Raw genomic sequence first — 17,455 nt, forward strand, 5'->3', positions numbered from 1 at the left:
AATCCAGTACGTCATTTACACACACTGTGGATGCAGAAGCGAATAGACAGATTCCTGCTCCTGAAGTCGGGAGATATACACAGAAATAATTGCAATGAAGTGAGAAATTTACTATATTGAAAATTCTACCAGAATATTCACTCAAGCCTCAAGGTAGAAAACAACACCAACAAGGGCAACAAAGCACTGCTGGTTCATCTCTGCCCACATTGGATCTTGTTTTGTATACACATAGAACTGGTAAATTCTTCAAGGTTGTCACGATAATGATAAAGGTTCCTAAGTTTCAAATTTCTTCCTGTACTTTGGGATTCAAAGAAGCTTTTACTTTGGGTCCAGATTAGAATAGAAAAAAAATTTTTTTTGGTTATGCTAATGTTATTTCTCATCCGTTTTTAAATTTACTGCTCCAGGAAAAAAAAAAAATCCCTAACTTACTTTGTCCCAGTTTCTGAGGCTCAAAGTATTTATAAAAATCTGTAGAAATGAAAATGCACAAAAAAAATCTCTAATATTTGAATACTTGGTTAGAAAGTACATGGAAGAGGTAAATAGGAATGTTTCTTTCATGGTAACAATATTTTAAGTCAGTCTAGGGTTTTTCAAAGAGAAGACAAGGAAAATGAAAAGTACGAAAACTGATTTATGAAGAACAATTAGAGAACCTATAAAGATTTGCTTGAGAGGTTTAGACAGACAAAATAGTTTCAACAAATATTTGCAGCACTAATAAAAAGTAAAAGGAATAAATTCTATCATATTGCTGCAGATGGAAAAGAAAACCCAACATCCTAAAGGTCAGCATAGAAAAGAGAAGTCTTGGAGATACAATGATTTCTACAAGTATTTATAGAACTATTGAGCAAAATGCTATTGCAGATGGAAAAAAATGTGCGAAATGAAGGGTGGATATTTCAAAGATATGAGCTTAACTGTTGGAGCTGTCAAATATTTTTTGCAAGTACTTATTGTCAGTCAGAGACTGAATTACCACTGAAAGATGAGCAGTATATTCTTTTGTGCATCTTTTACTATATTTGGCTATTCTGTTATCTTCTGATAACCACTTTGTCTATTTTTCTATGGTGTCATGTTTTCCTCATTGGCTATAGGTTTGTTTAATTGAATGGTTGTTAGTTACATCAGTTGTAAATACTATCCCCAAATCTGAGATGTGAATTTTCACTATTCATAACGACTTTTACTGGAGAAGGCAATGGCAACCAACTCCAGTACTCTAGCCTGGAAAATCCCATGGACAGAGGAGCCTGGTGGGCTGCAGTCCATGGGGTTGCTAAGGGTCAGACTGAGCGACTTCACTTTCACTTTTCACTTTCGTGCATTGGAGTGATCTTGCCTGGAGAATCCCAGGGACGGGGGAGCCTGGTGGGCTGCCGTCTATGGGGCCGCACAGAGTCAGACACAACTGAAGCGACTTAGCAGTAGCAACAGCATAATGACTTTTATAATATTTAAGTTTTACATTTTAGTGCAGTCAAATTTACACAATTATTTTATGGATTGTTATTTCTGCATCTTAGGAAATTCTTCCTTATTTTAAGTTCATTAAGATATAATCTTTTATCTTTTCTTTTAGTTTTGCTTTTAACATTTAGCCCTTTAACCCAAATGAAATTACTTTTGTGAGTGATATAAGGTAGGGATCCATTTCCCCCCCCCTCCATGCACATAACCAATTGCCTTGGAACTGTTTAATGACATCTCTTGCTCTTGTACCAAGATTCCACTAATGTTTGGAGAATTTCTGGGCTTGCTAATTGGTCCCAGTGATTTGTATAAGGGCTACAGGACCCTGTTTGAATTATTTTGCTAAGTCTTGATATATTTTAGAGAAGTCCCTTACCACATTGTCTTGGTAATTCTTGGCTCTTTTAAGTTTTACACATAAATCTTATGATTGGAAAGTCATTTTCCACAATAAACCCTATCAGAATTTTAAATTTTAAAAAAATTAAAAAAAAATTTTTTTAAATTCATTTATTTTTGGCTGTGCTGGGTCTTTGTTGCTTCATGTTGGCTTTTCTCTAGTTGCAGCAAGTGGGAGCTATCTTCACTGCAGTGAGCAGGCTTCTCATTGTGGTGGCTTCTCTTGTTGTAGAGCACAGCTCTAGGGCACATGGGCTTCAGTAGTTGTGGCGTATGGGCTCAACAGTTGTGGTCCCAGGCTCTAGACCACAGACTCAATAGTTGTAGCACATGGGCTTAGTTGCTCCTCAGCATGTGGGATCTTCCCAGACCAGGAATTGAACTTGCATCTCTAGCACTGGCAGGTGGATTTACCACTGAGCCACCAGGGAAGACCTGAAGCTCAATTTTTAAGTATATTAAAGATGAACCACCATCTTTTAGAGTCTTCCCATTCATTTACAATAGAATTACTTATTTGGGGAGTCTTCTTTTATATCCTTCAATAAAATTTTATAATATTCTCTGTAAGTTCATAGTTTATTAGTTTCATTCTTAGGTGTTTTAATGTTTTTCCTGCTTTTGTTGCTACTGTAGAAGAGATTTTTTAAAAGCTGGATTTTCTAATTGGATATTATAATACATACTAATCTTGTGAATAGTACATTTTCTAAACTTTTTCACCAGTTTGAAAACTTTACATAGATATTCTTCCATATTTTCTATATATACAATTATACTGTTTATAAGCAACCACAATTCTGCTCATTTTTTTCTTATAACCTATTACTTATTATTGCTTATTTCTTTTTTTCTCTTCACATTACATGAGTCAAGACCACTCATAAAATGTTGAAAATTGGTGATAGTATGCATTTTTGTCATGTCTGTTACTTTAAATCATTTCATTATGACGTCCCTGGCAGGAGATGTGCCATCTATTCTTGGTGGTATAAGCAATTTTTATAATAAATGTCAGATTTTGTAAATATCTTTTTTATTAGGATGATATAGTTTTCTCTTTATTTTTTTGTAATGAGGAAAACAAAAAATGTTTCAAATGCAGAATTATTTGTGCTTCCCTAGTCATTATTTATAATGTTTTTATACTTCACTATGTTCAATTTGCTTGCCTGGAAAATCCCATGGATGGAGGAGCCTGGTGGGCTGCAGTCCATGGGGTCGCCAGGAGTCGGACACGACTGAGCGACTTCACTTTGACTTTTCACTTTCATGCATTGGAGAAGGAAATGGCAACCCACTCCAGTGTTCTTGCCTGAAGAATCTCAGGGACGGCGGAGCCTGGTGGGCTGCCGTCTATGGGGTTGCACAGAGTTGGACACGACTGAAGCAACTTAGCAGCAGCAGCTTATTCAATTTGCTAATGTTTAGAATTTTTGCACCTACATTTGTAAATAAGACTAGTTGGCATTTTTTCTTTCTTTTGTTATCTGTACCTCATTTTGATATCAAGATGACAGTAATATTTCTCTTTTCTTTTTTTTTAAATAGTCTTTAAAAGATAAGAATTATCTATTGCTTTAAGTTACCTGTAACACCATTTTAGATAGTAATTTTACAGATGTATAGCTCAGACAATCCACAAATTATCCACATTATTTATGGCCACATTATTATTGGAATTACAGATTACAGTGTCTAATTTGAATAAAATAACTGACAAAATGAGCAAATGACAAATGTGTATTGTTGCAAAATTACAGAGTAAGAATAACGTAAAAAAAGTAAGTACTAGCAAAAAATAGACAAACAAAGGCAGAACTAATCCTGCTACTACTAATATGACCATTTTATTAACTATATCATAAGGTATGGACAGTGAAGTCAGTCCAAACATTTTTTTAGGTCTTAAGAAACCATATGAAGTAAGGATTTATACCTTGTATTATTACTAATGAAACACTTGAAAGTCTACACTGTGTGACACTGAGGGTGAACTTGCCATGATTAGGAAGACATTTGAAAATGGTTTACAATATCTTTATTTCAACCTTAAAAAAATATTAATTTATGAAAATATTAGTACATATAAAGTACTGGTGTGTATACATACACACACATGTGCATGCACACACAAATGCATCAGAGGTTATGTGCTCTATTAAAAAAAACTGGTATGCAAGTAGGCAAAGTTAGAGCTTACCAATTTCTACCACAGCAGAATAGTTTTATAAAAGAGGATCTAATTTTACTACTCTCTGCTTAAAGAAATATAGCAGCTTTCCATGGTTGTAAGAAAAGTCAAAATCCTTAATATTTCCTATATGTTTTTCTCATAATCTTATATATTTTTAGTCTCACCTGCTACTATTCTCTCCCTTGCTCTCTACTCTATAAGACACATTAAACTATATGATTTTGTCTTCAAGTAATAACACTGAAATCTCATATCACAAATCATCCTTCAAAATTATAATCAAGAAGACTATTTACACATTTATATCCATCATTAATCCTTTCAACCTCAGAATGTTCAAATAATTAGAATATCAAAAAAGTTCACATTAATGTAGTAACTAATTATTTTCTATATACACTTGGACATGCCTTATCACTTGAATTCACAGAATCACAGAATATAAGAACTAGAAATTTACTTTTAAAATGTCATCTATTCCAACCAATCAGGTGATGCTTCTGAATGCCTCTAATGATAAGGCAAGCAGGGAATCATTTTTCTCGTTCCTCTTTAAAAAAAAAGTCTGATCCTTAGAAATTTTCTTTCTTATATGGTTCTAAAATCTATTTCCACCTGATCTTTAGGGTAGTGATCCTAATTCTACTCATTGGGTCATTCAGAGAAAGTTCAGTCTTACATAGTGGAATAATGATATAAATTTTAGAGACTTCAAAGGCTTCTTTTCTGTGGTAGTATGGAACAAGAAATAGAGTATGGAGGGACTAATGTTTGAGTATCTTTTATGAGGTGGTTATTTTATATTTAACTTTCATATTGCCCCAATGAGTTTGTTATATTATTGCCAAGTAACAAGTGAGGAAATTAAAACTGACAGAAAGTTAACACTTCGTGTAATTTAAGTAGCAGAGCAGGGATTTCAACCACAAGTCTGTCACAGATACCAAAGCCTATGTTTAAGTCTGTTTATAACACTGAACTGCTTCCCACAAAGGAGAAAGATTTAAGAGAAGGTGAAACATCGAAATGTAACAAAATAAGAGGCGTTACTAAAATTCCCATACTTTCTAACTTTCAAAATTCAATGTATTGATACATTTTGCCCTTAAGCCTTCTATTAAAATCATCTTCAACATTTCTTTCTCTGTCTTATAACCAACCTGTCTTATTATCTCAAATTTTTCATATCTTTCTACATAAACAAACTCATAAAACCTAAAATTAAGGAAGCAAAAAGAAAAATATTTCCATATTTCAGCCTCTCTCAATTTTATAAAACCTAAAATTAAGGAAGCAAAAAGAAAAATATTTCCATATTTCAGCCTCTCTCAATTTTAATCTGTTTTACACACTGAAAAGATGATCGTCTTTAAATACTGAGTAATGCACTCTTCTCTAGAGCCTCAAACATCACATTGCCTTCTGCAATCAAACTTAATGCTAACATTTTTCTGGTTTCGAGGCCTGACAACACTATCCCTAATTTGTATTAACAGAAGCTATTTGTTCTCTCTTCTCTAGGCAAACACTTATTTGGCATCCTCCACTGAGCGACTGAACTGAACTGAACAAGCACTTTAAGGCTCTTCCTTCTTTTCCTCTGAGAATCACAATTCTTCCTTTAAATAATGATCAGATAAGATCAGCACAGTTTTGTCATTCATGCTTTTGAAAAATGTGTCTCTCTATATAATTATTTACATTATGTTTATCAAGGTATTAACTTTTCTCTTTCCCTAGTGACATCATAAACAACTGACTATTATCCATCAGTTTTAAATTTTTGACCCAAGTGTGAAAAACTGAAGAACAAAAGTGCTTAATGAATGTTCTCAGCTGTACATTATAAAAATTCATTTTTATCATATACATCTTTTTATTTGTATACTTTCCTTTTAGGTTGCTTGTTAGGATTCTCTCACCATACACTTTATTATGAAAAGAGGGTAGAGAAACTTTCACTTCTCCTTTTATAAACAAAGTCAAATGTAATACAAAAGTTTTAATTTAGCACTTCTCTCTAGTCCATGTTACAGACTAATTTCAAGTAATATTACTTTTAAATTTCTCTGTGAATATATGGTTATATATATACATATATATATATATATATATATATATACTTAAGAATATTAAAATCATACATCACATACACACACACACAAATCTTACCTTGCTGAGTATTTTGTTCTTGCATTCGATTCACAGTGAGGTCTAAGGGGCCTTCCTGCTCTTCCTGAAGGGAGTTTTCTGCTTGATTCATTTGGATACTTTTACATATCAGACTTGGTCCAATTGAACCATTTCTATTCTCTTGAATTTTACCACTTTTTGAAATATACTCAATTGCAAACTGACGTATCATCTTTTTCATTAATTCCTGAGCAACTAGGGGAATGTTAGGATCACAGTTCTGAGGAAGATCTAGGGAAGAAATAAATACAGTAAGAATTAAAAAGAGAATACAAAATACCAATGTTTAAATTTATCTTAACTACAAATTAATGATTTCAGAAGTTTCAGAGTAAGTCCATAATTGCGAATGGTTTCTGTAACTTAGCAACAAAAACCTTGTAGATTTAATTAGTATTACGAGAATATATTAACCCCAAACTTGGCTATTTAATTATTTCTTCAAAATAAACATTTTTGGTCCCAAATTAAAATATAAAGAACTAGACATAAAAGGAGACAGCTTATTTTCAGTTTTAATTCAAATGAATTGTAAAAGATATTAAAACTTAGTATGTGAACATAAATTGTATATATAAGTAATCAAGCAATTTTTAATAGAGTAGGTACATACATTAACTATTAAAGAAAACGTCTAAACTCTGTTAACTGTTTATTACCATTAATCCTGTCAAATATGTAGAGCCTGAATGTCATCAAGGATTTTTTCTTTCTCAACTTTTCATATCAAGACATTTCAGTCATAAAGAAAAAATTAACACTAAAATGACACAGAGAGCCTCAACCAATATTCAAGAATTGTCAGTATGCTGCCATATTCACATTCTTTTTACTTTCTGGTTTGTAGAACTACTGAAAAGTAAATTGCAAAATTATGGCATTTCACTCCTAAATATTTCAGCACTCATCTACTAAGATTCCCCTATAGAAACAGTAATACCATTATTGAGAGTCTTAATCAGTCCTTGATCCCAAAACATGTTGGTCAGCTATAACCAAAATAAAGGTAAGTAGTCATATACATTTCTGCTTGAAACCTGGACAAGAGGTAAAAACAACTAAATTATTTTATAATAAGAAGTATGGAATAAATAAATTTATAAACACAGTATATAATAAGTAAAAAAGAGTACTGATATTGGGTGGTAGTAGTGGTTTTTCCAAAGACACACTACTGGTTTCACCCCAATCCTTTTATTTACCCTGCTCCTTCAGAGGTAGAATGACTGGTGAAATGGGAAGGATGACTAAGCTTATCTGGTTAGGCTCTGTACGTCCTCTTCGGAAGTGGGCCTACTTCTAGAGATATTAATTTTCTGCTCATTACCACCTCAACTCTTACCCAGACAAATCAGTGTTGTGTGAACAGACCTGCCTTGATCCCAAGCTGTCTGAGATTGAAGGCTTATGTCGTCTTAGTTGGAGTGCCTAAGAGAACTGAAGGCAAATCCTCCAACCAGCAACTATTTTTATAAAGGTGAGGAAAGGCAACAAACTACCTCCACCATGATCACCATCATATCTGATGAGCAAAATGCGATCTAAACTGACATCAATCTGTTTATGGTCTTGCAGAAGTATCAATATATTTGATCACAGGGTGCTTTTTTGGATCTGCTAGAGATGTTGGACACGACTGAAGCAACTTAGCAGCAACAACAGAGATGTTGCACAATAAACATCTCCTTAATATTAGCTCTTTCAAAACAATTTTGAATTCTGAAAAAACCATCTGAGGCGGGATTATGGGCTTATAAAAAAAGTAATATTTAATTCTCATATTTATTCTTTGTTTAGAACCGAGTAGGAAGAGAGGCACTAGTTGTTCTAGGGTACTAAAAAGAAAGACTTGCCTATACACTTGACCCTTAAACAACATGAGTTTGAACTGTAGAATAGACATGAATTTTTTTCCAATAAATATACACTAGAGTACTACACAATCCATAGTTGTTTCAATCTGTAGATGTGGAACCCCAAATACGAAGGGCCCACTATAAAGTTAAGAGTTTTGACCATGCAGAGGGTCAGTGCTCTGAACTCCCATTTTGTTCAAGGGTCAGTTGTATATATTATATCCCCATGGCATATTTATTTTAAAACTGGAGGTTTGTACCTCTTAATTTCCCCCTCTTCACTTATTCATCCCCCAACACCCCTCTCTCCTCTGGCAACCACTTGTTTGTTCTCTGTAACTATGAATCTGTTTCACTTTGTTTTGTTTCTTAGGTTCCACATGTAAGTGAGAATATGTAATACAAGGTATATGGCCCATGGTATTGAAATAACTTTGTATGGGGACAGACTGTTACTAAATTTATTGTGGTGATCATTTCATCATGTATGTCAGATCATCCCATAGTATACCTGAAACTAAAATAATATTGTACATCAACTAAATTTTAATGAAAAAAGACTGACAGATTGAAATCTTAGCCATCTTTATAAATTTAGGTTAGTTAAACACCCCTCCATATTTTAGTATCTCTGCTCATAAAATGGAAATAACAGAACTTTGGAAATCATAATAGGGCTTGCTCACAGGATATTTTAAGATTGTATGAGATTGTAGATAAAATACTGAGTTCTTATACTTGGCATTTTAATAACTGACATTAACTACACTGTTATCTTAGATTGTAGTGAACATAACAAGAGAAACAAGAAGATTCAGGCTGAGCAGTTATATATTATTTAAATCATAAAATGTCAACTAAGTAGAAATATTAACTAGGTTAATACGTACATTATTAATTAGCTTGGAAAATACAAAGGACATAATTTCTAAGCCCATGTGATATATTCTTATCCAGAAGACAGTATTAGCATATGTAACCTAACTAAAGTGATTAATATCAAAGCAAGAGATTTCTGTTACACAGAAGGATTCCTAATTAATACTATTTCTTGATGACTTCCTTCAGGAATCCTTGAAGGTGTTCCGCAAACTGTTTCTCCGTGATTTTTCAAACCTAATCTTGCTTTGCATTATGTGTTAAAAGGAGATACTGGATTTACTTCTATGTATTTCGGTTACCTGACCTGTAATTTACTGGCTAATGCCACTTTATAAATTCAAAATGATTAAATTTATAAAAAAGGGACAGAAACATGATCACATTCATATCATATGACTAGAGCTACACTTTAGAGTTGAGTTTGCTAAGTCGCTTCAGTCGTGTCCGACTCTGTGCGACCCCATAGACGGCAGCCCATCAGGCTCCCCCGTCCCTGGGATTCTCCAGGCAAGAACACTGGAGTGGGTTGCCATTTCTTTCTCCAATGCATGAAAGTGAAAAGTCAAAGTGAAGTCGCTCAGTCGTGTCCGACTCTTAGCGACCTCATGGACTGCAGCCTACCAGGCTCCTCCGTCCACAGGATTTTCCAGGCAAGAGTTGAGTTTAGAGCTCGGTTATTCATCTACTCAGTTTTTGCTTGTTTATATTAGGAATACATCCGTGTGTAAAACCAAAAGACTTGGCAAACAGCAAAAAAACAAATATGATTTAAAAAGCTAAAGAGATAACGAAAATGCTGCTCAGTTGCTAATTAGTTAGTGAGCCTTCTAGATTTCTTGCACAAGTGGTCACAATTACAAAAAAATGAATTAACTAAAGATCTTGGTCAGGGATATACACTCAAATGGTTTCAAAAGTTAGGCAACTAATAAACACTGGGCTGGAAGAGAAAATATGTTGCCACATGGAAATGGTATGCCCCTAAGAAGACAGAAATAATTTATTTTTGCCCCATCTCTTTATTTTTCAAATTTAACAAATTCAAGAATTTAGCAAGTTCTTTGTGGTGGCCAGTTTCAAGATGGTTCTTAATGATTCCCACTTTACCTCCTAGTCTCCAATGTTGCATAGTCCCTTTCACATTGCATGAAGGGTGAAATGTGAGATTAAAATAACATACTGCAAAAGTGTACGTCACTTCCAAGATTAGGTTATAAGAGAATATGGCGTCTATCCTGGATACTCTGAACACTGATGTTCACTATCACCCCCTTCTATTCTGCCCTCTTGCTCTCTCATCACTCACTCTGGAGAAAGTTGTGGCACTGAGGAGGCTCACAAGGAGAGGAACTGAAGTATCCTGCAAACAGCAGAATGACCGAACATGGAAAAAGATGCTCAACACCAATCAACTCCCAAATGACTGAAAAGGAAAACAATATACCAAAAGGTATGTGATGAAGCTAAAACAGTGATTAGAGAGCAACTTATGGCAATAAACACAGATATTAAAAAATTCAACTCAACCTAGCCGTCCTTAAGAGAAAATGATTTGAAAATTAAACCCAAAGCAAGAATAAAGGAAGAAATAAATAAAAAGTTAGAGCAGAAAATATTAAATAGGAGAAGGGAAAGGCAAGACAAGGTAAGATAAAGAGAAGATCAATAAAACCAAAAATTTATTCTTTGAAAAGATTTTAAAAAATTGACCAAGAAAAAAAATAAAGATTTAAATTTGTAAAATTACAAATGAAGGAAGAGATATCACCATTAACATTAAAGAAACACAAAAAAGTAATAAAGAAGTACTACAGAAAAAAAGCTACACATCAACAAATTAGATATCCTATATGAAAAGGCCAAATTCCTAGAAAGACAAAAACTATCAAACTCACTCAAGAAGTAATAAAAAACTTGAACAGACATACAAGTAAAGAGACTGAATTAGTAGCCAAAACTCTTGTCACAAAGAAAAGCCCAGGAACAGATAGATTTACTGGTGAATTTTATTAGACATTTAAAGAAGAATTAAAACTAATCCTTCACAAACTCCAAAAAAAGAGATGAGGAAGGAACACTTCCCAACCCATCCTATGAGGGCAGTGTTAGCCTGATAGCAAAACCAGACAAAGAAACCACATAAAAAGAAAACTACCAAATCAAATGAAAACTATCCATTATGAATAGACAAAAAATCCAGTTGACCCTGAAGCAACATGGTTTTGAGCTATGTTGTTGTTGGGGCTTTCCTCGTAGCTCAGCTGGTAAAGAATCCGTATACGTGGATTTTTTTTCAACAGCAGATACTACAGTACTATACAATTTGTGGTTGGTTGAATCTTAGTAGATGTGGAACTACAAATTCAGAGGGCTGACAGTAAGTTATACATGAATTTTTGGTTGTACAAAGGGTCAGACTCTATCTACCACAGGTTTGAGGGTCAACTCTCCTATCAAACAGAAACTAGCAAGACACAATAAAAAGGATTATACATCAATACCAAGTGGGATTTATCCCCAAGATGCAAGGTTAGTTTAACATATAAAAATCAGTCAAGCAATGTAATATAACATATTAAGAAAGGACAAAAGCCACATAATAATCTCCACAGATGTAGAAAAGCACTTTATAACCTTTCCATGATAAAAACACTGAACAAACTAGGAATAGAAGGAAATTACCTCAATCTAAGAAAGGGCATCTATGAAAAATCTACAGATAACATCATACTTAATGGCGAAAGAGTGAAAGTTTCCCCAAAAATACCAGAACAGGAAAAGGACACATGCTCTCACCATTTCTATTCAACATGTACTGGAGGTTCTAGTCAGTGCAATTAGGCAAGAAAAGGAGGTAAAGGCCATATGGATTGAAAAATTAGAAGTAAAACTCTCTTTATAGATAATGCAATGTTGTATATAGGAATTTCTACAGAATCCACACACACAAAATTTTAGAACTAGTTAAGTTCAGCAAGGTCACAGGGTGCCATGTCAATATACAAAAATCGATTTTACTTCTATACAATGGCACTAAGCAATTCCAAAATGAAATAATTAGGAAAATAATTCCATTTACAACATATTAGAAAGAAGAAAAATAAGTCTGACAAAGCATAAAGAGAACCTAAATAAACAGAAATACGTCCTGTGTTCATGAACTGAAAGATTTAATACTGTTAACATGATAATATTCCCCAAATTGATCAACAAATTTAACACAATCTCTATCAGAGCCCTAGCTGGCATTTTTGTAGAAACTGACAAGCTGATTCTAAAATGCATATTGAAATGAAAGGAATCCAGAATAGCCAAAACAACCTTGAAAAAGAAATAAATTGGATGACTAGCAATTCCTATATCAAAACTTATTAAAAAGTGTAATAACCAAGCCTAGGTGTTAATGCCATAAGGATAGACATATAGATCAACAGAGCAGAACTGAGCCCCAAGATAAATCCTTAATTTATTAAAAAAAATTTTTTTCCCTCCCTTCATTCCTTCCTCCCAGGCTTGCCTTCTTCGAAGCTATTTTCCTAAAAGAACCGAACGAGATCTACAACAATAATTCATTAAACAAAACCCCTGAGAACTTATTATATGCCAGGAACTAAGGTATTTTCCAGGAATTCAAAATGAACAAAATAGACAATAGTCTCAGCGCTCACGCGAAGAACACATATCTTAATCTATTTTTGTTAAGAGTACCAAGAAAATTCAAGGAAGAAAATAATTGTCTTTTCAATAAGTTTTGCTTAGGACAACTGGATATTTATATGCAAAATAATGAAGCTGGACCTCTACCTCATACCATATAGAATAATTAACCCCAAAACGGGTTAATTATCTAAACATAGGACCTAAAACTATAAAAATCTGAAAGAAAACATAAGTATAAATTTACTTATAAACATAAGTATAAAGACCTTAGATCAAATCAGTGATTCCTTAGATCTGACACTAAAACACAAGGAATGAAACAGATATAAACAACTTGATTAAAATTTAAAATGTTTGTACTTCAAAGGAAATTATCAATAAGTGAATACAGTCCACAGAACAGGAGTAAATATTTACAAATCACATGTCTGTTAAGGGTCTACTCTCCAAGTATATAAAGAACTTTTATAACCCAACAATAAAGAAATAAATGCCCAATTAAGGAGAAAATGATTTGAGCAGGCATTTCTCCAAATAAGATATTACTAATGACCAGTAAGCACACGACAAGATGCATTTCCCTAAAGCGCATTAGTCTTTAAAGAAATGCAAATCAAAACCAGAATGAGATATTACTTCACACCTAGAAGGAGAATTATAATAAGTGTAGATAACAAGAGCAACTGAGGATGTGAAGAAATTCGAGTCCTCATACACCACATGTGGGAACGCAAAATGGTGCAGTCTTTTGGAAAATACACTTTGATAACACAATGGTGGTGGTGGTTTAGTCACTAAGTTGTGTTGTGATCCTGTGGACTATAGCCCACCAGGTCCTCTGTCCAAGGGATTTTCCAGGCAAGAATACTGGAGTGGGTTGCCATTTCCTTCTCCTGGATTCCTGGAGAGCCGACTTCTCCTGGTCAGGAAAGGGATCTTCCTGACCCAGGGTTCGAACCCAGGTCTTCTGCGTTTCAGGCAGATTCTTAACCAACTGAGCTACGAGGGAAGCCCTTGATAACACATTAAAAAATGTAAACAAAGTATTATCATATGACCCAGCAAATTCCACCCCCAAGTATATAACCAAGAAAACGGAAAACACATTCAGTCAAAAATGTGTATGAATGTTCACAGCAGCATTATTCATAACCACCACAAAGTAGAAACAACCCAAATGAACATCAACTGGTGAGTATATAAATGTAGTATATTTATACAAGAGTATTATTCATTCATAAAAGGAAACAAAGAACTGATATGTACCAGAATAATGAACCTCAAAGCATGCTAAATGAAGGATGCGCATAGTACAACTGCATTTATATGAAATGTTTAAAACAGGCAAATCTAGAGAGAGAGATTTGTTAGTGATTGCCAGAGCCTGGAGAAGAGTAGAATGATGAGGAATGAGTGCTAATCTAAAAATGGGTTTTTTAAGGATGAAGACTATATCCTACAGATAGTGGTAATGGTCACAAAACTTTGTGAATGAGTATATTAAAAACCACTGAATTTTACACTTTAAAAAGTAAATTTTATAGAATGCAAATTATATCTGAATTAAAAAAAAAAAAGAAAAATAGGAAAAAAGGGTAAATTAGAGTGGAACTTTGAGCCTAAAGGGCAGATTCACGAGCCATAAAGAATTATTTCTTAAGATCTAATCAAATAACTTCCAACATTTGCCCAGCTGGATTTCAGAATTGCTATGGAACAGTGATCCCTGTGTGCACCCAATTTCCCCATTTCAAACAGGTTTGTTTACAGAGGTTATCCTATGCCTGTCCTAACACTGTATGTTGGGTGTGTATGGGCAAGTAATTTGTCTTTTCACTTTTAAAGGGCTACAGATCAAGAGAAACTATACCAAAGGAACTACACCCAAGGAACTTCATTTGTATCTAAACTAAATTAGATAACAAGAGCATGATTTTTGAGATGATACTATAGTAAGACTTTTGGAAGTCTTGGTCACGGGTGAGTATATTTTACATATGGGAGACACGTGAATCACCAGAACCAACTGATTCCAGCTTCCTTGTATTCACTCCTTTGTTAAGTATTCTTCTACACTGATAGAAGAATATTTATATAACATATAATGAATATGTTATATTCATATATAACATATATATGAATATATATTCATATATAACATATATATATTCATATATATATGTTACATTCATATATATATATATATATATATATATATATATATATATAAAGAATAACATATAATGCTATTATTTACCAAGACAGAGAGCTGCTCTTAGGATCAATCTAAGAATATCTGTGTAGGTTGTCTCAATTATGAGATTGTCAATGTGGAAAATGTTGGTCACTAATTCAACAAAAATTTTAAAGGCCAGGATGATGGTTTCTGTTATCTTCTCTTTCTCCATCTCCATTTCCCTTCTATGTTTGACATGTATTAACAACAATTAACAGTGATATAGCACTTTATATAACATGAAGAGCTCTAACATACATTGACATCACTTAATGACAAATATCATATTAGATCAGAAAATGATATAATAAAAGGTAAGAAGGGAGGGGAAGTCTTACAGCACTACTGACGGTGTACAGTTCTTGCCCTTGCCTTTTATTCTTCCACAGTTATTTTAAAAAATTTCAATCTTTAGAAAAGTTGAATGAAGAATACAATGTACTTCCACAAAATTTCACCTCTATAGATTCAACTACTGACATTTTGTTTCATTTGATTTACATATAAACTCACACACACGTTATTTATGGGTGAAGGATTTGAAACCTGTAGATACCATGAAGCTTTAACTCTAATTGAGTAATAAACAACAACATTATGAAACATAACTATAATGCCATTATCCCTTTCAAAAAAATTAACACAAACAATATTGTCCCCAACTCTCCCCCTTATCTCCTTTACACCTTTTCTTCCCCAACCTCAGGCTGCAATCTAAGGTTCCGTACTGTATTTGACTGTCATGTCTCCCTAGTTTTTTTCCTGTTTTTCTTTTTAAAAAAAGAAGAAAAAAAAAAAACAACCTTAAGATGCTATTTATCTTGTAATATTGTCCTAAAGTTTGGATTAGCAACATTAAGATTTCAGTTCAGGTTAATCATTGACAGGAAGAGTACACAGATGGTATGCCTCCTTAATGTATTATACCAGTTCATCCCAGCATTAGTAATGTTGATCATTAGCTTTAAGGTAGTTATCCAACATTTTTTTATTTCCATTGTAGAGTTATATTTTCTCCTTTGTAATTAGTAATCTATGGAGTAATATTTTAATGTATTGATAATTATCCTCTTCCCCAACAATCTTGTATTTGCTTAATGGTTTTTGTATCAATTGGTAATCTCTGCCAGAAGCAACTGGTATACTAGTGGTTACAAACCAGTAATTTTTTAAAGTCCACTACACTGAAACAACACTCACAGAAAACTAGTCAATCTAATCACACTAGGACCACAGCCTTGTCTAACTCAATGAAACTAAGCCATGCCTGTGGGGCAACCCAAGATGGGCGGGTCATGGTGGAAAGATCTGACAGAATGTGATCCACTGGAGAAGGGAATGGCAAACCACTTCAGCATTCTTGCCTTGAGAACCCCATGAACAGTATGAAAAGGCAAAATGATAGGATACTCAAAGAGAAACTCCCCAGGTCAGTAGGTGCCCAATATGCTACTGGAGATCAGTGGAGAAATAACTCCAGAAAGAATGAAGGGATGGAGCCAAAGCAAAAACAATACCCGGCTGTGGCTTTTGAACTGTGGTGTTGGAGAATACTCTTGAGAGTCCCTTGGACTGCAAGGAGATCCAACCAATCCATTCTGAAGGAGATCAGCCCTGCGATTTCTTTGGAAGGAATGATGCTAAAGCTGAAACTCCAGTACTTTGGCCACCTCGTGCGAAGAGTTGACTCACTGGAAAAGACTCTGATGCTGGGAGGGATTGGGGGCAAGAGGAGAAGGGGACGACAGAGGATGAGATGGCTGGATGGCATCACTGACTCGATGGACGTGAGTCTGAGTGAACTCCGGGAGTTGGTGATGGACAGGGAGGCCTGGCGTGCTGTGATTCATGGGGTCGCAAAGAGTCGGACACGACTGAGTGACTGATCTGATCTGATCTGATTCATTCTCTATTTTTCTGTAGCATTCTTTAAAAAAATAAAGAAAAAAGGAAAAAAATGCCTTCTCTTCTGTGACCCCCACATCTTTTTTGGTTTTGTTTCTTTTTATCACAATGAAAAAGAAACATAGATTGTTTCTTATTATCTAATATGTTGTCTAGGACTTCATTACTCACTTTAATGCACAAATGATTCCAAATCTGGCCAGTGGAAAGCCCTTCATATTGGTCCTTATATACTTTCGATGTATCTTGAGGACTTCCTTTTTTTTAGCATATAAAAATGTTCCTTGTCCGCTTTCTATTTTTCCTGTCCCTGACTTGGAATCAACCAAATGTCCTATTTTTGCTATTTGTGGTAAAAGTGAAAGTTGTTTAGTTGTGCCTGACTCTTTGAGACTATACAGTCCATGGAATTCTCCAGGCCAGAATACTGGAGTGGGTAGCCCTTCCCTTCTCCAGGGGATCTTCCCAACCCAGGGATCAAACCCAGATCTCCCACATTGCAGGTGGATTCTTTACCAGCTAAACCACAAAGGAAGTCCAAGAATATTGGACTGGGTAGCCTGTTTCTTCTCCAGTGGATCTTCCTGACCCAGGACCAAACCGGGGTCTCCTGTCTTACAGGTGGATTCTTAGCCAACT

At 34.4% G+C, this 17,455-nt stretch overlaps 1 protein-coding gene across 12 annotated transcripts in view; it reads right to left on the reverse strand.

Moving 5' to 3' along the window:
• Window positions 1-17,455, reverse strand: part of LCORL (ligand dependent nuclear receptor corepressor like) — a 179,165-nt gene that overhangs the window by 50,990 nt on the left and 110,720 nt on the right. For all 12 annotated transcript variants that reach the window (XM_024993374.2, XM_059887733.1, XM_059887736.1 and 9 more), the window contains one exon: window positions 6,257-6,508. In XM_024993374.2, the coding sequence (XP_024849142.1) occupies window positions 6,257-6,508 (252 nt within the window). The remainder of the gene's footprint in view (window positions 1-6,256; window positions 6,509-17,455) is intronic.

The sequence above is a fragment of the Bos taurus genome, chromosome 6, assembly GCF_002263795.3.
Source record: "Bos taurus isolate L1 Dominette 01449 registration number 42190680 breed Hereford chromosome 6, ARS-UCD2.0, whole genome shotgun sequence".
Classification (NCBI taxonomy): domain Eukaryota; kingdom Metazoa; phylum Chordata; class Mammalia; order Artiodactyla; family Bovidae; genus Bos; species Bos taurus.